The sequence below is a fragment of the Pseudophryne corroboree genome, chromosome 4, assembly GCF_028390025.1.
Source record: "Pseudophryne corroboree isolate aPseCor3 chromosome 4, aPseCor3.hap2, whole genome shotgun sequence".
Classification (NCBI taxonomy): domain Eukaryota; kingdom Metazoa; phylum Chordata; class Amphibia; order Anura; family Myobatrachidae; genus Pseudophryne; species Pseudophryne corroboree.
Window position 1 is genome coordinate 227,391,902 of NC_086447.1, and position 21,671 is coordinate 227,413,572.

A 21,671-nucleotide genomic window follows, 5' to 3' on the forward strand; every position below is an offset into this window, starting at 1 on the left:
AGAAGTTTGTCAAGGGAGTACTGCATATACAACCCCCTTTTGTGCCTCCAGTGGCACTGTGGGATCTCAACGTAGTTCTGGGATTCCTCAAATCACATTGGTTTAAACCGCTCAAATCTGTGGATTTGAAATATCTCACATGGAAAGTGACCATGCTGTTGGCCCTGGCCTCGGCCAGGCGAGTGTCAGAATTGGCGGCTTTGTCTCACAAAAGCCCATATCTGATTGTCCGTTCGGACAGGGCAGAGCTGCGGACTCGTCCCCAGTTTCTCCCTAAGGTGGTGTCAGCGTTTCACCTGAACCAGCTTATTGTGGTACCTGCGGATACTAGGGACTTGGAGGACTCCAAGTTGCTAGATGTTGTCAGGGCCCTGAAAATATGTTTCCAGGACGGCTGGAGTCAGGAAAACTGACTTGCTGTTATCCTGTATGCACCCAACAAACGGGGTGCTCTTGCTTCTAAGCAGACGATTGCTAGTTGGATGTGTAGTACAATTCAGCTTGCACATTCTGTGGCAGGCCTGCCACAGCCAAAATATGTAAATGCCCATTCCACAAGGAAGGTGGGCTCATCTTGGGCGGCTGCCCGAGGGGTCTCGGCTTTACAACTTGGCCGAGCTGCTACTTGGTCAGGGGCAAACACGTTTGCAAAATTCTACAAATTTGATACCCTGGCTGAGGAGGACCTGGAGTTCTCTCATTCGGTGCTGCAGAGTCATCCGCACTCTCCCGCCCGTTTGGGAGCTTTGGTATAATCCCCATGGTCCTTACGGAGTCCCCAGCATCCACTTAGGACGTCAGAGAAAATAAGAATTTACTTACCGATAATTCTATTTCTCGTAGTCCGTAGTGGATGCTGGGCGCCCATCCCAAGTGCGGATTGTCTGCAATACTCGTACATAGTTATTGTTAAACAAAAATCGGGTTATTATTGTTGTGAGCCATCTTTTCAGAGGCTCCGCTGTTATCATGCTGTTAACTGGGTTCAGATCACAGGTTGTACAGTGTGATTGGTGTGGCTGGTATGAGTCTTACCCGGGATTCAAAATCCTTCCTTATTGTGTACGCTCGTCCGGGCACAGTATCCTAACTGAGGCTTGGAGGAGGGTCATAGAGGGAGGAGCCAGTGCACACCACCTGATCCTAAAGCTTTTACTTTTGTGCCCTGTCTCCTGCGGAGCCGCTATCCCCCATGGTCCTTACGGAGTCCCCAGCATCCACTACGGACTACGAGAAATAGAATTATCGGTAAGTAAATTCTTATTTTACGCAACATACATGATTTCAGCAGGTTTTATGGTAGAATCCATGAAAGACCTGGGTTCCATGGCTGCGGGAATATCTTCCATGTCTGTTTAAGCTCGTTGGGGACTGTGGCTGCGCCAGTGGTCGGCCGACGCGGAATCCAGAAAAAGTGTGGATTCCCTACCCTATACAGGTCAAGCTCTCTTTGGGAAAGCTCTAGACGCGTGGATATCCACGGCTACAGCGGGTAAGTCTTCGTTTCTTCCCTCAGCAGCACCTGCTCCAAAGAAACCCTTCTCCATCTGCAACGCAGTCCTTTTGGCCTAACAAGCCTAGAAAGGCCAGACCGTCCAATACCTTCTTTAGGGGAGGTCGAGTTAAGTCCAAGAAACCTGCCGCTGCAGGTTCCCAGGAACAAAAGTCTGCTTCAGATATGCCAAAGTCCTCCGCATGACGGTGGACCGCGCGGACTGTATGTGGGGCCGGTGGGAGCGAGACTCTGACACTTCAGTCACGTCTGGGCATCGTCCGTCCTGGATCCCTGGGTGATATTGTATCCCAGGGATACAGGCTGGAATTTCAAAGTCTCCCTCCTCATCGTTTTTTCAAATCGGGCTTACCAGCTCTTTTGACGGACAGCACTGTACTACAAGAAGGTGTCCAAAAGCTGGTGGAGGCCCAGGTCATTGTGCCAGTTCCTCCTCCTGCGCTGGCCACAGGTTACTATTCTAACCTTTTCGTGGTACCGAAACCGGATGGTTCGGTCAGGCCCATTCTGAACCTAAAATCATTGAACCCCTTTCTAAAGGAGTTCAAGATGGAGTCTCTCAGGGCGGTAATATCAGGTCTGGAAGAGGGGGAATTTCTGGTATCCCTGGATATCAAGGATGCGTACCTCCACATTCCGATCTGACTGCTGCATCAGGCTCATCTCTGTTTCGCATTGCTGGACTGTCCTTTCCAGTTCCAGGCCCTGCCATTCGGCCTCTCAACAGCACCAAGGGTGTTTACCAAGGTGATGGCAGAGATGATGGTTCTCCTCTGCAAACAAGGGGTGAACATCATTCTATATCTGGATGATCTGCTGATAAAGGCATCATCCAAGGAGAAGCTGCTGCAGTCCTTTGTTCTCACAACACGCCTCCTCAAGAGTCATGGTTGGATTCTGAACCTTCCAAAGTCACATTTGGAACCAACCCAGAGGTTGTCATTTCTGGGAATGATCCTGTACACAGAAGTGCAGAAGGTGTTTCTTCCGCAGGAAAAGGCGTTGGTGATGCAAACTATGATCCGGGATGTCCTGAAGCCAGCCCGGGTGTCTGTTTATCAATGCATTCGCCTGTTGGGAAAAATGGTGGCCTCTTACGAGGCCCTGCAGTACGGGAGGTTTCACGCTTGGTCCTTCCAGCCGGATCTCCTGGACAAGTGGTCGGGATCCCATCTACACATGCACCAGAGAATACGTCTGTCGCCAAAGGCCAGGATTTCACTCCTCTGGTCGCTGCAACTGCCTCACCTTCTTGAGGGCCGCAGGTTCTGGATTCGGGACTGGATACTTCTAACCACGTATGCAAGTCTCCGGGGCTGGGGCGCAGTACTCAAGGGAAAACCCTCCAAGGAAGGTGGTTAAGTCTGGAAGCCGGCCTACTGATAAACATTCTGGAACTAAGAGCCGTCTACATCGGTCTTCTCCAAGCGGCCCATCTTCTGCGAAATCTGGCCGTTGAAGTGCAGTCGGACAATGTGACCACAGTGGCTTACATAAACCGACAAGTCGGAACGAAGAGCAGAGCTGCAATGTCAGAGGTAACAAGAATCAGCCTCTGGGCAGAAAAACACGTGTTGGCGCTCTCAGCAATCTTCATTCCTTGAGTAGACAACTGGGAAGCAGCTTTCCCCAGCAGACACGATATCCATCCAGGGGAGTGGGGTCTCCATCCGGAGGTGTTCAAGGAGGTAACAGATCTTTTGGGCGTACCCCAGATCGACGTGATGGCCTGGAGGTTGAACGCCTGATACTAGCTCGAAAGGGCATCCGAACAAGGTTATTCCTACCCTGATACAGGCTAGGAAAGGATTAACGTCTAAACATTACCATCGAAATTGGAAAAAATATCTATCTTGGTGTGAGTCCAAGAAATTTCCTGTGGTGGAGTTTCAACTGGGACGGTTTCTCCTCTTCCTACAAGCCGGTGTGGATATGGGCCTGAGGTTGGGATCTGTGAAGGCCCAGATTTCGGCCCTGTCCATTTTCTTCCAGAAGCAATTGGCTGCCCTCCCTGAGGTTCAGACCTTTTTGAAGGGAGTTCTGCATATCGAACCTCCCTTTTGTGGCGCCTACGTCGCCTTTGGACGTTAACGTGGTGTTGCAGTTCCTCCAATCGGACTGGTTCGAGCCTCTACAGGAGGTTGAGGTCAAATTTCTTACATGGAAGGCTGTCATATTGTTGGCCTTCGCTTCTGCTAGACGTGTGTCGGAGTTGGGGGCTTTGTCCTGTTAAAGCCCATACTTGCTCTTCCACGAAGATAGTGCTGAGGTCCGGACATGTCAGCAGTTTCTTCCGAGGGTTGTGTCAGCATTTCATATCAACCAACCTATTGTGGTGCCAGTGGCTACTGACTCCTCAATTTCATCAAAGTCTTTGGATGTTGTAAGGGCTCTTAAAATCTATGTGAAGAGGACTGCTCGTCACAGAAAATCGGACTCTTTGTCCTGTGTGATCCCAAGAAGATTGGGTGTCCAAGCAGATGATCTCTCGCTGGATCAGGTTCACTATCCAGCATGTGTATTCTATTGCCGGATTGTCATGTCCTACGTCTGTCAAGGCCCACTCTACTCATACGTTGGGGTCTTTCCGGGCGGCTGCCCGGGGGGCCTCGGCTTTACAACTTTGCCAAGCTGCAACTTGGTCTGGGTCGAACACGTTTGCAAAGTTCTACAAGTTCGATACTTTGGCCTCTGATGATCTGAAGTTCAGTCAATCAGTTCTGCAGGAGCCTCCGCGCTCTCCCTCCCATTCTGGGAGCTTTGGTACATCCCCATGGTACCAATGTGGATCCCAGCATCCTCTAGGACGTAAGAGAAAATAGGATTTTGGTACCTACCGATAAATCCTTTTCTCGTAGTCCGTAAAGGATGCTGGGCGCCCGCCCAGCGCTTCGTTTTCCTGCTATCGTTATTTGGTTCAGTACAACTTCGTTTTAGTCGAGTACTGCATTGTTACTTGGTAAGTAATATTTCAGCGGTTGCTGATGTTTCAAGCCAAGTTTGCTTGATGTGCCTTGTATGTGTGAGCTGGTGTGAATCTCGCCACTATCTGTGTTAAGTCCTTCCCTCGAAGTATGTCGTCTCCTCGGGCACAGTTTCTAGACTGAGTCTGGTAAGAGGGGCATAGAGGGAGGAGCCAGCCCACACTCTTAAAATCTTAAAGTGCCAATGGCTCCTGGTGGACCCGTCTATACCCCATGGTACTAATGTGGACCCCAGCATCCTCTACGGACTACGAGAAAAGTATTTACCAGTAAGTAACCAAAATCCTATTTCTCTGACGTCCTAAGTGGATGCTGGGACTCCGTAAGGACCATGGGGAATAGCTGCTCCGCAGGAGACTGGGCACAACTATAAAGAAAGCTTTAGGTTTAACTGGTGTGCACTGGCTCCTCCCACTATGACCCTCCTCAAGACTTCAGTTAGAATCTTGTGCCCGGCTGAGCTGGATGCACACTAGGGGCTCTCCTGAGCTCCTAGAAAGAAAGTATATTTTAGGTTTTTTATTTTACAGTGAGATCTGCTGGCAACAGACTCACTGCAGCGAGGGACTAAGGGGAGAAGAAGCGAACCTACCTAACTGGTGGTAGTTTGGGCTTCTTAGGCTACTGGACACCATTAGCTCCAGAGGGATCGACCGCAGGACCCGACCTTGGTGTTCGTTCCCGGAGCCGCGCAGCCGGTCCCCTTACAGAGCCAGAAGCAAGAAGTGTTCCGGAAAATCGGCGGCAGAAGACTTCTGTCTTCAACAAGGTAGCGCACAGCACTGCAGCTGTGCACCATTGCTCCTCATGCACACCTCACACTCCGGTCACTGATGGGTGCAGGGCGCTGGGGGGGGGCGCCCTGAGGGCAATATAAGACACCTTGGCTGGCAAATCTACACCATATATAGTCAGGAAGGCTATATAGGTGTAAAAATACCCCTGCCAGAATTCCAGAAAAAGCGGGAGAAGTCCGCCGGAAAAGGGGCGGGGCCATCTCCCTCAGCACACTGGTGCCATTTTTCCCTCACAGCTCCGCTGGAAGGACGCTCCCTGGCTCTCCCCTGCAGTGTCACGCTACATAAGGGTAAAAAAGAGAGGGGGGGCACTAAATTTAGGCGCAGTATATAGAATATAAGCAGCTAAAAGGGAAAAACACTCATTTATAGTGGGATCCCTGTGTTATATAGCGCTCTGGTGTGTGCTGGCATACTCTCTCTTTGTCTCCCCAAAGGGCTTTGTGGGGTCCTGTCCTCTGTCAGAGCATTCCCTGTGTGTATGCGGTGTGTCGGTACGACTGTGTCGACATGTTTGATGAGGAGGCTTATGTGGAGGCGAAGCAGATGCCGATAAATGTGATGTCACCCCCTGCGGGGTTGACACCTGAGTGGATGGTGCTGTGGAAGGAATTACGCGACAGTGTCGACTCCTTGCATAAAAGGTTTGACGACATACCAAATGTGGGACAGCCGGCTTCTCAGCCTGTGCCTGCCCAGGCGTCTCAAAAGCCATCAGGGGCTCTAAAACGCCCGCTACCTCAGATGGCAGACACAGATGTCGACACGGATACTGACTCCAGTGTCGACGACGATGAGACTAATGTAACTTCCAGTTTGGCCACACGTTACATGATTGAGGCAATGAAAAATGTGTTGCACATTTCTGATGTTACCCCCGGTACGACAAAAAACGGTATTATGTTTGGAGAGAAAAAACTACCAGTAGCTTTTCCTCCATCTGAAGAGTTAAATGAAGTGTGTGAAGAAGCGTGGGCTTCCCCTGATAAGAAACTGGTAATTTCTAAGAGGTTACTCATGGCGTACCCTTTCCCGCCAGAGGATAGGTCACGTTGGGAAACATCCCCTAGGGTGGATAAAGCGCTCACACGCTTGTCAAAGAAGGTGGCACTACCGTCTCCGGATACGGCCGCCCTGAAGGAATCTGCTGATAGAAAGCAGGAGGCTATCCTGAAGTCTATATATACACACACAGGTGTTATACTGAGACCAGCTATTGCTTCAGCATGGATGTGCAGTGCTGCAGCTGCGTGGTCAGATTCCCTGTCGGAAAATATTGATACCCTAGACAGGGACACTATATTGCTAACCGTAGAGCATATTAAAGACGCACTTTTATACATGAGGGATATTTGCCGGCTGGCATCTAAAATAAGTGCAATGTCCATTTCTGCCAGGAGAGGGTTATGGACTTGGCAGTGGACAGGAGATGCAGATTCTAAAAGGCACATGGAAGTTCTGCCTTATAAGGGTGAGGAGTTGTTCGGGGATGGTCTCTCGGACCTAGTTTCCACAGCAACAGCTGGGAAGTCTACATTTTTACCCCATGTTCCCTCACAGCCAAAGAAAGCACCGTATTATCAGGTACAGTCCTTTCGGCCCAATAGGGGCAAGCGGGTTAGGGGCGCGTCCTTTCTGCCCAGAGGCAGAGGTAGAGGGAAAAAGCTGCAGCATACAGCCAGTTCCCAGGAGCAAAAGTCCTCCCCCGCTTCCTCTAAGTCCACAGCATGACGCTGGGGCTCCACAGGCGGAGCCAGGTACGGTGGGGGCCCGTCTCAAATATTTCAGCAATCAGTGGGCTCGCTCACGGGTGGATCCCTGGATCTTTCAAGTAGTATCTCAGGGGTACAAGCTGGAATTCGAGACGTCTCCCCCCCCCCCCCCCCCCCCCCCCCCCCTCTCCCGCCGTTTCCTCAAATCTGCCTTACCAACAACTCTCTCAGGCAGGGAGGCAGTGTTACAGGCAATTCACAAGCTGTATTCACAACAGGTGATAGTAAAGGTGCCCCTACTTCAACAAGGACGGGGTTACTATTCCACAATGTTTGTGGTACCGAAACCGGACGGTTCGGTGAGACCCATTTTAAATTTGAAATCCTTGAACACATATATAAAAAAATTCAAGTTCAAGATGGAATCGCTCAGGGCGGTTATTGCAAGCCTGGACGAGGGGGATTACATGGTATCACTGGACATCAAGGATGCTTACCTGCATGTCCCCATTTACCATCCTCACCAGGAGTACCTCAGATTTGTGGTACAGGATTGTCATTACCAATTCCAGACGTTGCCGTTCGGTCTATCCACGGCTCCGAGGGTCTTTACCAAGGTAATGGCCGAAATGATGATACTCCTTCGAAAGAAGGGAGTTTTAATTATCCCGTACTTGGACGATCTCCTGATAAAGGCGAGGTCCAGGGAGCAGTTGTTGGTCGGGGTAGCACTATCTCGGGAGGTGTTACAACAGCACGGCTGGATTCTAAATATTCCAAAGTCACAGCTGGTCCCTACGACACGTCTACTGTTCCTGGGGATGGTTCTGGACACAGAACAGAAAAAAGTGTTTCTCCCGGAGGAGAAGGCCAAGGAGCTGTCATCTCTAGTCAGAGGCCTCCTAAAACCAAAACAGGTGTCGGTGCATCACTGCACGCGGATCCTAGGAAAGATGGTAGCTTCCTACGAAGCAATTCCATTCGGCAGGTTCCATGCAAGAACCTTTCAGTGGGACCTGTTGGGCAAGTGGTCCGGATCGCATCTTCAGATGCATCGGCTGATAACCCTGTCTCCAAGGACCAGGGTGTCTCTGCTGTGGTGGCTGCAGAGTGCTCATCTTCAAGAGGGCCGCAGATTCGGCATACAGGACTGGGTCCTGGTGACCACGGATGCCAGCCTTCGAGGCTGGGGGGCAGTCACACAGGGAAGAAACTTTCAAGGACTATGGTCAAGTCAGGAGACTTCCCTGCACATAAATATTCTGGAACTGAGGGCCATTTACAATGCCCTAACTCAGGCAAAACCCCTGCTTCAAAACCAGCCGGTACTGATCCAGTCAGACAACATCACGGCGGTCGCCCATGTAAACCGACAGGGCGGCACGAGAAGCAGGACGGCGATGGCAGAAGCCACAAGGATTCTCCGATGGGCGGAAAATCACGTGTTAGCACTGTCGGCAGTGTTCATTCCGGGAGTGGACAACTGGGAAGCAGACTTCCTCAGCAGGCACGACCTCCACCCGGGAGAGTGGGGACTTCATCCAGAAGTCTTCCAACTGATTGTAAACCGTTGGGAAAGGCCACAGGTGGACATGATGGCGTCCCGCCTAAACAAAAAGCTAGTAAAGTATTGCGCCAGGTCAAGAGACCCGCAGGCGATAGCTGTGGACACTCTAGTGACACCGTGGGTGTACCGGTCGGTTTATGTGTGTCCCCTCCTCTTCCTCTCATACCAAAGGTACTGAGGATAATAAGGAGAAGAGGAGTAAGAACTATACTCATTGTACCGGATTGGCCAAGAAGAGCTTGGTACCCGGAACTTCAAGAAATGGCCTCTGCCGCTCAGACAGGACCTGCTGCAGCAGGGGCCCTGTCTGTTCCAAGACTTACCGCGGCTGCGTTTGACGGCATGGCGGTTGAACACCGGATCCTGAAGGAAAAGGGCATTCCGGAGGAAGTCATTCCTACGCTGATTAAAGGAAAGAAGTAACCGCAAACCATTATCACCGCATATGGCGAAAATATGTTGCGTGGTGTGAGGCCAGGAAGGCCCCAACGGAAGAATTTCAGCTGGGCCGTTTCCTGCACTTCCTACAGTCAGGGGTGACTATGGGCCTAAAATTGGGTTCCATTAAGGTCCAGATTTCGGCTCTATCGATTTTCTTCCAGAGAGAACTGGCTTCACTACCTGAAGTTCAAACTTTTGTTAAGGGAGTGCTGCATGTTCAGCCCCCTTTTGTGCCTCCAGTGGCACCTTGGGATCTCAACGTGGTGTTGGATTTCCTAAAGTCACATTGGTTTGAGCCACTTAAGACCGTGGAATTGAAATATCTCACGTGGAAAGTGGTCATGTTGTTGGCCTTGCCTTCGGCCAGGCGTGTATCAGAATTGGCGGCTTTGTCATGTAAAAGCTCTTATCTGATTTTCCATATGGATAGGGCAGAATTGAGGACTCGTCCCCAATTTCTCCCTAAGGTGGTATCAGCCTTTCATCTGAACCAACCTATCGTGGTGCCTGCGGCTACTAAAGACTTGGAGGCTTCCAAGTTGTTGGACGTAGTCAGGGCCCTGAAAATTTATGTTTCCAGGACAGCTGGAGTCAGAAAAACTGACTCGCTATTTATCCTGTATGCGCCCAACAAGTTGGGTGCACCTGCTTCAAAGCAGACTATTGCTCGCTGGATCTGTAGTACGATTCAGCTTGCACATTCTGCGGCTGGACTGCCGCATCCTAAATCAGTGAAGGCCCATTCCACGAGGAAGGTGGGCTCTTCTTGGGCGGCTGCCCGAGGGGTCTCGGCTCTTCAACTTTGCAGAGCAGCTACTTGGTCGGGGTCAAACACATTTGCAAAATTCTATAAGTTTGACACCCTGGCTGTGGAGGACCTAGAGTTTGCCCATTCGGTGCTGCAGAGTCATCCGCACTCTCCCGCCCGTTTGGGAGCTTTGGTATAATCCCCATGGTCCTTACGGAGTCCCAGCATCCACTTAGGACGTCAGAGAAAATAAGAATTTACTCACCGGTAATTCTATTTCTCGTAGTCCTTAGTGGATGCTGGGCGCCCATCCCAAGTGCGGATTGTCTGCAATACTTGTACAGGTTGAGTATCCCTTACCCAAAATGCTTGGGACCAGAAGTATTTTGGATATCGGATTTTTCCATATTTTAGAATAATTGCATACCATAATGTGATATCATGGTGATGGGACCTAAGTCTAAGTGCAGAATGCATTTATGTTTCATAAACACCTTATACACACAGTCTGAAGGTCATTTTAGCCAATATTTTTAATAACTTTGTGCATTAAACAAAGTGTGTGTACATTCACACAATTTATTTATGTTTCATATACACCTTATACACACAGCTTCAAGGTCATTTAATACAATATTTTAAATAACTTTGTGTATTAAACAAAGTATGTGTACATTAAGCCATCAGAAAACAAAGGTTTCACTATCCCACTCTCACTCAAAAAATTCCGTATTTCGGAATATTCCGTATTTCGGAATATTTGGATATGGGATACTCAACCTGTATATAGTTATTGTTTAACTAAAGGGTTATTGTTGAGCCATCTGTTGAGAGGCTCAGTTGTTGTCATACTGTTAACTGGGTATTGTATCACGAGTTATACGGTGTGATTGGTGTGGCTGGTATGAGTCTTACCCGGGATTCTAAATCCTTCCTTATTGTGTCAGCTCTTCCGGGCACAGTATCCTAACTGAAGTCTGGAGGAGGGTCATAGTGGGAGGAGCCAGTGCACACCAGTTAGATCTAAAGCTTTCTTTATAGTTGTGCCCAGTCTCCTGCGGAGCCGCTATTCCCCATGGTCCTTACGGAGTCCCAGCATCCACTACGGACTACGAGAAATAGAATTACCGGTGAGTAAATTCTTATTTTTTTCGCACTAATCGAATTGCATGCGTATCTAATTTAGTAGCCACCTCCCTTTTTAAATAATCCCCAGCTGGAAGAGGATAATTGGAATTCCATTTCTTAGGAATTCTAAACTTTCTTATTGGGCGTAGCCCAAGCCTCTTCCATAATTTCCGTCAGCTGATCTGACCCTGGAAATCCAGTCTTAACTGTTTTGGGTCATTTAAACACAGTTGCCTTAGTTTTTAACACAGGCTCTGCTGAATCCTCGAAAGATATAATGGCTTTCATTGCTTTAATTAACTCGGCTATATCCACTGAGCTGAGACCTTCCTCCTCCTCTTCGTTTGCCGAAGTAGAATTAATTGGGCTTTCATCTTCCGATGAATCCTCATCTGAATCATGTGTAGCCTGTGAGGGTGAAGATTTACTTACCACCTGCTTTTCAGCTTGTTTCTTTTGAGAAGCTGCTGCTGGAAGTGATACACCATAGGTAGGGAGCTGCATGTACGGGTTAATAGTGTAACTTATCCCTGGTACAGCAGTTGGACGAATTCTCCGTTCAGCTATACTGGATAAAGTCTGTGCAAACATAGCCCAAGGTGGATCCATCTGCCCCTGAATCTGCCTTGTATTTTTCATTATCCCCTGGTGAAAGCTAAAACAATTTGCACACAAACCATCCTGAACCAGATCCTGAGAGGATAACACAGCTGTGCAAGACAAACATGATATGAGTGTTGGTGTTGCTGTGAGTGTACCTTTCTCACCTTTGCCGCTCTTGGACATGATAAATAATCAACCCTTCCACAGTGTACTACATAATTTGTGACTGGAATCACTTTAAATTTCTTAAAGTGAAATACAATCCGACCCTACCCATGCACCAGCATTGAGGATCGGAATAAAACAAACTGACAGAAATATAGTAAAGTCCGCAATCGCACTAGCAGTCAGTCACATGTTATACATTAGTATAATAAGCAATATGATCACATCATCAACTACAACTACATTTTAAGTATGTAGGAGAACATATTACTGCATCATGTTTAAACTGATCTAACGTATTCAGACGCAGTGCGAAAGAAACAGTAAATGTATACAGACTCCTATGCAATAGGCACTTATCTAACTATTCGTACTCAAAGCGTAGATAGAGAGTGCTGTATAACCCGTCCTCTGTAGAGTTGGATACAGGGAGACTCGCCTCGCCTCCAGGACCAATGAGTGGATCCAGATGCTACTAGTGTACAGTACACTGCCGCTCCATGAACCTATAGTGAACACAGACGCTCAGTGAACACAGACGCATCAGTCACACAGCCGCCTATGCTGTGACTGGGTCCCCTTCGTGTACAGCGTCTGATACGGAAGCGGGAAACAGTTCATTGCGGGAGACTCGGAGGAAACTGGTCATGAACCGGGGGGGAGGGGCGACCAGGAGAGCGTCTGACTCCCCACTGCTGACATCAACCCTAGGGATCACGCCCTCATTCTATTCCTGGAGCCTCTGATCCCTAAGGCCTAGCGCTGGTGCGCCCGAGGTGGCAGCCGCGTCAGCGACTGTTTGGTAGTCTCCTCCCAAAACAGCGTGGCTGTGTCCGTATTCTCCTTCTCAGCGGGAACCGATGCCTTACCTTCTCCCCATGCTCCAGCCACAGCCTGGTAACGTCTGCTGGACCTGCTAGTATAGCCGACACAGACGCCCGGCAAAACAGCACTGTACTCGTGGGTAAGCGTTGTCGCGACACGGTGGAAAGTTGTTGGAGCGACTCTTTCTAAGGTACGTATAAGACGCTGTTTAGAAAGATCACTCAAGAAAAAATAGTAAGACTATAAAAATAAAATAAGAAAGCTTAGGGCTGCTAAAAACCAGCAGCCCTTTGACCATGGTCCGGCTCCTGCCGCACCAAACCAAAAACTGATTTGCCCACTGCAAGGAGGCAGGGATATATGGACGGGCCTGTTGCATGCTGGGAGGCTGGAAAAGCTTTGACCGATTGGTCCAAATCCGCTGTTGCTTCATCATATCCTATTGTTATCCTGTGGACCCTGCCGGAGAAAGACTGATTCCTTGTTCGTGCTCTATGATGCGCAGAAAAAAGATTGTCCTGCTTCGAAGCAGTCCATTGCTCGTTGGATTAGGCTTACTTTCCACCAGGCCTATGTGTCGTCAACCTTACCTGTTCCCAAGTCTCTGAAAGCCCAGTCTACAAGTTCAGTGGGCTCTTCTTCTGCGGCTGCCCGTGGAGTCTCGGCTTTGCAACTCTGCCGAGCTGCTACCTGGTTGGGGAAGAACACCTTTGTGAAGTTCTACAGATTTGATACCCTGGCCAAAGAGGATACCCAGTTTGGGCAGGCAGTGCAGCAGCAGTCTCCGCACATTCCCGCCCATTCTGTAAGCGTTGAGATGTTCCCATCCGTACTAAGTCTCTGCAATATCGCTTATGGATGCTAGAGAAAATAGGATTTTTATTACCTACCAGTAAATCCTTACTCGTAGTCCATAAGGGCTATTGGGCGCCCGCCTCAGTGCATTGACTTTACTGCAGGTTCTCTGTTATGTGGTTACCTGTTCAGCAGTTGCTGTTTATTGTTACCAGCCGTTGCTGGTTGTTCTATGTTCGTGGTGTGCTGGTGTTAAATCTCACCACTCTTTGTTGTCATGTTCCTTCTCTCATATATGTCCTTTCTCCTTCGGTCACTGTTTTACCTATAACTGCCTGTGGGAGGGGGCATAGAGGGGAGGAGCCAGCACACCCAGTGAAAAAATTTAAAGTGCATCTGCTCCTTTGGACCCAGTCTATACCCCATCGTACGAAGTCTCCCCAATATCCCTTATGGACTACAAGAAAAGGATTTACCGGTAGGTAATTTAAAATCCTATTTTCCTGACCTTTTCCGAATCCCTCTGGTAAGATCCTATATGTGTGAACACTGTTAGTGCAAACATCACCATGGTCCGACGTGCATCTCCCTTCTACAGTCTGCACCAGCTCCTCTTCTGTGTACTCCTCCTGCTCCTCTCTTTTAAGTCCTATTAATTTGGCCCAACCTTGTGGCCTCCTGGCAGCACAGGCTTCTTATGTTCAGGGTTACTAAGACTGCTTTACATTAGGAGTGGGACACCCTTTCTTAGTATGTACAGTATATGTTACGTTTTACTAAGATATGTAGAAAAATACAGGCCATCAACTGTGACTTGCTATAAGATCTGGCTATGTTAATCCAGAGGAAGATTTTGTTTATTACTGTATTATTGTTTTACAGAACTTATTTTAACATTTGTGGTTTTGTTTTTATACGTTTTTGGAAATAGGCTCCCTTGGCTTTGGTTCAAACTTACAGTCACAGAGTGCTGGATCCAGTTACAGGGCTCCAGTGCAAATGACCACTGAACAGGTTAGTAGTTTAAAAGTAAAACAAATGCTTCTGAACGGGTCTGAGAGGGAGCGTCGCATTTGTCTATTAAAGCTAATAATACATTTTTATTTACCTGTTACAGTCTGTTCACTGGATCTGTTGTGGTCCCTGCAGAGCTGACTGTGCTGTGCTGTCTCTTCCTACTTGGCCAGCACCAAGCTCGGCATATGTGGATTTTCCTCCTCCTGATATTTTCCATGAGGATTGTGACTTTTTTTATTTTGGGTAGTATTAGTGTATAGAACAGAGGTTCTTAACCCCGGTCTTCAAGGCACCCCAACAGTCAAGGTTTTAGGTATATCCATGACTCTGCACTGGTGGTGAAATCATATTGACTAAGGTGCTAAATAAGGACCTTATTCAGTAAGGATTGCAAAATTTGTGAATCGCAATCTGGCCGATTATCGAATGACTGTGCACGTGCAGCGTTTGCATGGCACATGCTCGAGTAATAATAGCGACAGAAAATGCGTGCAGATCGTGATCACAATGCAGATGCTGTTTGACTGAGAGAAAGACGGTGTTTCTGGGTAGAAACCTGCCTTTTTTTGTGTGTCTGAAAAAACGCAGGCATGCCCAGGTCTCTCTTCCAGCCTCCTGTGTCGCAAGAATTGTGGATGACCCTGCCTGGCGCAGATAGGAAAAATCTTCGGTGTTCCAGTAATTGCATATGGTTTCTCTATCGTCCTAAGTGGATGCTGGGGTTCCTGAAAGGACCAAGGGGGATAGCGGCTCCGCAGGAGACAGGGCACAAAAGTAAAGCTTTTACAGGTCAGGTGGTGTGTACTGGCTCCTCCCCCTATGACCCTCCTCCAGACTCCAGTTAGATTTTTGTGCCCGGCCGAGAAGGGTGCAATTCTAGGTGGCTCTCATAAAGAGCTGCTTAGAGAGTTTAGCTTAGGTTTTTTATTTTACAGTGATTCCTGCTGGCAACAGGATCACTGCAACGAGGGACAGAGGGGAGAAGAAGTGAACTCACCTGCGTGCAGGATGGATTGGCTTCTTGGCTACTGGACATGAAGCTCCAGAGGGACGATCACAGGTACAGCCTGGATGGTCACCGGAGCCACGCCGCCGGCCCCCTCACAGATGCTGAAGCAAGAAGAGGTCCAGAATCGGCGGCTGAAGACTCCTGCAGTCTTCTTAAGGTAGCGCACAGCACTGCAGCTGTGCGCCATTTTCCTCTCAGCACACTTCACACGGCAGTCACTGAGGGTGCAGGGCGCTGGGGGGGGGCGCCCTGGGAGGCAAATGAAAACCTTTAAAAAGGCTAAAAATACCTCACATATAGCCCCAGAGGCTATATGGAGATATTTACCCCTGCCTAAATGTACTAAATAGCGGGAGACGAGCCCGCCGAAAAAGGGGCGGGGCCTATCTCCTCAGCACACGGCGCCATTTTCTGTCACAGCTCCGCTGGTCAGGAAGGCTCCCAGGTCTCTCCCCTGCACTGCACTACAGAAACAGGGTATAACAGAGAGGGGGGGCAGAATAAATGGCAATATATTAATATAAAAGCAGCTATAAGGGAGCACTTAATCATAAGGCTATCCCTGTCATATATAGCGCTTTTTGGTGTGTGCTGGCAGACTCTCCCTCTGTCTCCCCAAAGGGCTAGTGGGTCCTGTCTTCGTATAGAGCATTCCCTGTGTGTCTGCTGTGTGTCGGTACGTGTGTGTCGACATGTATGAGGACGTTATTGGTGTGGAGGCGGAGCAATTGCCAAATATGAGGATGTCACCTCCTAGGGGGTCGACACCAGAATGGATGCCTTTATTTGTGGAATTACGGGATAGCGTCAACTCGCTTAAGCAGTCGTTTGCCGACATGAGGCGGCCGGACACTCAATTAGTGTCTGTCCAGGCGCCTCAAACACCGTCAGGGGCTGTAAAACGTCCCTTGCCTCAGTCGGTCGACACAGACCCAGACACAGGCACTGATTCCGGTGGTGAAGGTGACGAATCAACCGTATTTTCCAGTAGGGCCACACGTTATATGATTTTGGCAATAAAGGAGATGTTACATTTAGCTGATACTACAGGTACCACTAAACAGGGTATTATGTGGGGTGTGAAAAAACTACCAGTAGTTTTTACCGAATCAGAAGAATTAAATGACGTGTGTGATGAAGCGTGGGGTGCCCAGATAAAAAACTGCTAATTTCAAAGAAGTTATTGGCTTTATACCCTTTCCCGCCAGAGGTTAGGGAGCGCTGGGAAACACCTCCTAGGGTGGACAAAGCGCTAACACGCTTATCAAAACAAGTGGCGTTACCCTCTCCTGAGACGGACGCACTTAAAGATCCATCAGATAGGAGGATGGAAAATATCCAAAAAGGTATATACACACATGCAGGTGTTATACTACGACCAGCTATTGCGACTGCCTGGATGTGCAGTGCTGGGGTAGTTTGGTCAGAGTCCCTGATCAAAAATATTGATACCCTGGACAGGGACAATATTTTACTGTCGTTAGAACAAATAAAGGATGCATTTCTTTATATGCGTGATGCACAGAGAGATATCTGCACACTGGCATCACGGGTAAGTGCTATGTCCATTTCGGCCAGAAGAGCTTTATGGACACGACAGTGGACAGGCGATGCGTAGAGGAGTTATTTGAGGTCGGTCTATCGGATTTGGTGGCCACGGCTACGGCCGGGAAATCCACCTTTCTACCTCAAGTCACTCCCCAACAGAAAAAGGCACCGACCTTTCAACCGCAGCCCTTTCGTTCCTTTAAAAATAAGAGAGCAAAGGGCTATTCATATCTGCCACGAGGCAGAGGACGAGGGAAGAGACAGCAACAGGCAGCTCCTTCCCAGGAACAGAAGCCCTCCCCGGCTTCTACAAAAGCCTCAGCATGACGCTGGGGCTTCGCAAGCGGACTCGGGGGCGGTAGGCGGTCGTCTCAAAAATTACAGCGCGCAGTGGGCTCACTCGCAGGTAAATCCCTGGATCCTGCAGATAATATCTCAGGGGTACAGGTTGAAATTAGAGACAGAGCCACCTCGCCGTTTCCTGAAGTCTGCTTTACCAACGTCCCCCTCAGAAAGGGAGACGGTTTTGGAAGCCATTCACAAGCTGTATTCTCAGCAGGTGATAGTCAAGGTACCTCTTCTACAACAAGGGAAGGGGTATTATTCCACTCTATTTGTGGTACCGAAGCCGGATGGCTCGGTAAGGCCTATTCTAAATCTGAAGTCCTTGAACCTATACATAAAGAAGTTCAAGTTCAAGATGGAGTCACTCAGAGCAGTGATAGCGAACCTGGAAGAAGGGGACTTTATGGTATCCTTGGACATCAAGGATGCGTATCTCCACGTTCCAATTACCCCTCACACCAGGGGTACCTCAGGTTCGTTGTACAAAACTGTCACTATCAGTTTCAGACGCTGCCGTTTGGTTTGTCCACGGCACCTCGGGTCTTTACAAAGGTAATGGCCGAGATAATATTTCTTCTTCGAAGAAAAGGCGTATTAATTATCCCATACTTGGACGATCTACTAATAAGGGCAAGGTCCAGAGAACAGCTAGAGATGGGTTTAGCACTATCTCAAGAGGTGCTAAAGCAGCACGGATGGATTCTGAATATTCCAAAATCCCAATTAATGCCGACAACTCGTCTGCTGTTCCTGGGGATGATTCTGGACACAGTTCAGAAAAAGGTTTTTCTTCCCGAAGAAAAAGCCAAGGAGTTATCTGACCTGGTCAGGAACCTCCTAAAACCAGGAAAGGTGTCTGTACATCAATGCACAAGAGTCCTGGGAAAAAATGGTAGCTTCTTACGAAGCAATCCCTTTCGGCAGATTCCATGCAAAGGGATCTGTTGGACAAATGGTCAGGGTCGCATCTTCAGATGCACCTGCGGATAACCCTGTCGCCGAGGACAAGGGTATCCCTTCTGTGGTGGTTGCAGGAGGCTCATCTATTGGAGGGCCGCAGATTCGGCATACAGGATTGGATCCTGGTGACCACGGATGCCAGCCTGAGAGGCTGGGGAGCAGTCACACAGGGAAGAAATTTCCAGGGAGTGTGGTCGAGCCTGAAAAAGTCTCTTCACATAAGCATTCTGGAACTAAGAGCAATCTACAATGTTCTAAGCCAGGCGGAACCTCTGCTTCAAGGAAGACCGGTGTTGATCCAGTCGGACAACATCACGGCAGTCGCCCATGTAAACAGACAGGGCGGCACAAGAAGCAGGAGGGCAATGGCAGAAGCTGCCAGGATCCTTCGCTGGGCGGAGAATCACGTGATAGCACTGTCAGCAGTATTCATCCCGGGCGTGGACAACTGGGAAGCAGACTTCCTCAGCAGACACGACCTTCACCCGGGAGAGTGGGGACTTCATCCAGAAGTTTTCCACATGCTATTAAACCGTTGGGTAAAACCAATGGTGGACATGATGGCGTCTCGCCTCAACAAAACACTGGACAGGTATTGCGCCAGGTCAAGAGATCCGCAGGCAATAGCTGTGGACGCGCTGGTAACACCTTGGGTGTACCAGTCGGTATATGTGTTTCCTCCTCTGCCTCTCATACCAAAGGTATTGAGGATTATACGGCAAAGAGGAGTAAGACTAGTGGCTCCGGATTGGCCAAGAAGGACTTGGTACCCGGAACTTCAAGAGATGGTCACGGACGATCCGTGGCCTCTACTTCTGAGAAGGGACCTGCTTCAGCAGGGTCCTTGTCTTTTTCAAGACTTACCGCGGCTGCGTTTGACGGCATGGCGTTGAATGCCAGATCCTAAAAGGAAAAGGCATTCCAGAAGAAGTCATTCCTACCTTGATAAAGGCAAGGAAGGAAGTCACCGCGAAGCATTATCGCCGTATTTGGCGAAAATATGTTGCGTGGTGCGAGCAGCGGAGTGCTCCGATGGAGGAATTTCAACTGGGTCGTTTTCCTACATTTCCTGCAATCAGGATTGTCTATGGGTCTCAAATTGGGATCTATTAAGGTTCAAATTTCGGCCCTATCAATATTCTTCCACAAAGAATTGGCCTCAGTCCCTGAGGTCCAGATTTTTATCAAAGGAGTACTGCATATACAGCCTCCTGTGGTGCCTAAGGTGGCACCGTGGGATCTAAATGTAGTTTTAGATTTCCTCAAATCCAATTGGTTTGAACCACTAAAGAATGTGGATTTGAAATATCTCACATGGAAAGTGACTATGTTACTGGCCCTGGCTTCGGCCGGGAGAGTATCTGAACTGGCGGCTTTGTCTTATAAAAGCCCTTATTTAATTTTCCATTCGACATAGGGCAGAGCTGCGGACGCGTCCGCATTTTCTCCCTAAGGTGGTATCAGCGTTTCACCTGAACCAGCCTATTGTAGTGCCTGCGGCTACAGACGACTTGAAGGACTCCAAGTTGTTGGACGTTGTCAGAGCCTTAAAAATATACATTTAAAGGACGGCTGGAGTCAGAAAATCTGACTCGCTGTTTATACTGTATGCACCCAACAAGTTGGGTGCACCTGCTTCTAAGCAGTCGATTGCTCGTTGGTTTTGTAACAAAATTCAACTTGTACATTCTGTGGCAGGCCTGCCACAGCCTAAATCTGTTAAGGCCCATTCCGCAAGGAAGGTGGGCTCATCTTGGGCGGCTGCCCGAGGGGTCTCGGCATTACAACTCTGCCGAGCAGCTACGTGGTCAGGGGAGAACACGTTTGTAAATTTTTACAAATTTGATACCCTGGCAAAGGAGGACCTGGAGTTCTCTCATTCGGTGCTGCAGAGTCATCCGCACTCTCCCGCCCGTTTGGGAGCTTTGGTATAATCCCCATGGTCCTTTCAGGAACCCCAGCATCCACTTAGGACGATAGAGAAAATAAGAATTTACTTACCGATAATTCTATTTCTCGGAGTCCGTAGTGGATGCTGGGCGCCCATCCCAAGTGCGGATTATCTGCAATACTTGTACATAGTTATTGTTAACTAATTCGGGTTATTGTTTAGGAAGCCATCTTTCAGAGGCTCCTCTGTTATCATACTGTTAACTGGGTTTAGATCACAAGTTGTACGGTGTGATTGGTGTGGCTGGTATGAGTCTTACCCGGGATTCAAAATCCTCCCTTATTGTGTACGCTCGTCCGGGCACAGTACCTAACTGGAGTCTGGAGGAGGGTCATAGGGGGAGGAGCCAGTACACACCACCTGACCTGTAAAAGCTTTACTTTTGTGCCCTGTCTCCTGCGGAGCCGCTATCCCCCTTGGTCCTTTCAGGAACCCCAGCATCCACTACGGACTCCGAGAAATAGAATTATCGGTAAGTAAATTCTTATTTTTGCAATCAGCCCGCATATTGCGATGCATTCACAATTTCTGCAGTGGACGTTTTTTCTCTGTTTCTGTGCGGGAACTATTTGATCGCAGCAACTGCTTTTTAGCAGAAGCTGCAAACCTTACTGAATAAGGTCCTAAGTCATCAGAATGTTATATTACTGATAGAGGAACAAATTAAAAGTTAATATATGCAGAGAATAAAAATAAAAGAAAATAAGATCATTTGCATTGGATGATCTAATATGCAGTGAGCCTTATACTCTGGTAATTGCCTTCTGCAGAACATCTTTCATTTATACTCAAAGTTAAGAAATCAGGCATTTACTGTTACAGCCCTATCATTTTACTAATTTCTCTGTGACCAGAACTGCTTTAGAGAAAACACTTAAAATCTTGTAACCCCTCAGGTGATTGTGAATCTCTTTTGGTTTGCAATTATTTGTGTTTATGAATGAGGCAAGATACTCCGTTATAAACACCTAGTACATTATGCAGGGTTGCTGGTTTAAACCAATTATTGTTTTGTGTTTTCTCCAGCATCCATAAGGATATTGGGGAATTACTACGATGGGGTATAGATGGGGTCCAAAAGAGCCGGTGCACTTTAAATTTCTTCAACTGTGTGTGCTGGCTCCTCCCCTCTGCCCCCTCCCACAGGCAGTTTAGAAAAAATTGCCCTCAGGAAGGGATGCACACTCTGGAGCTCTGGAGAGTTTTCTTCAGTTTCTTTTAAAACTTTATTATTTTCGGTATGCTGTTCGGGCATCAGCATACCTGCACCGTGGGAGTTAGGGGTCCGCATCGGTCACCGCCCTCTGTAAGGCTTCAGAGCCGTTTCCCCGCTGCAGGACCACCGTCCTAAGAGGTGGTTGTACAGCGGGGCACTGCGCCTTAGCAATCGCAGCACGCCGCACACCCCTAACATTGCCTGAAGGTGAGGAAAAACAGGGGGCCCCGCTAGGGAGGTCCCCCGATTCTTGGTGATGCAAAAGCGCAGGGGCAGCATACGGAACTCTCCTAGGGGGGACCTGCTATAGCCCCTCTGTGCACACTGGCAGTGGTAGTGAAAACTAA

At 48.7% G+C, this 21,671-nt stretch overlaps 1 protein-coding gene across 1 annotated transcript in view; it reads left to right on the forward strand.

Moving 5' to 3' along the window:
• The window catches only part of HLTF (helicase like transcription factor), a 479,436-nt gene that overhangs the window by 63,090 nt on the left and 394,675 nt on the right, over positions 1-21,671 (forward strand). The window contains exon 5 of the mRNA XM_063915956.1: positions 14,210-14,292. Coding sequence (XP_063772026.1) covers positions 14,210-14,292 — 83 coding nt within the window. The remainder of the gene's footprint in view (positions 1-14,209; positions 14,293-21,671) is intronic.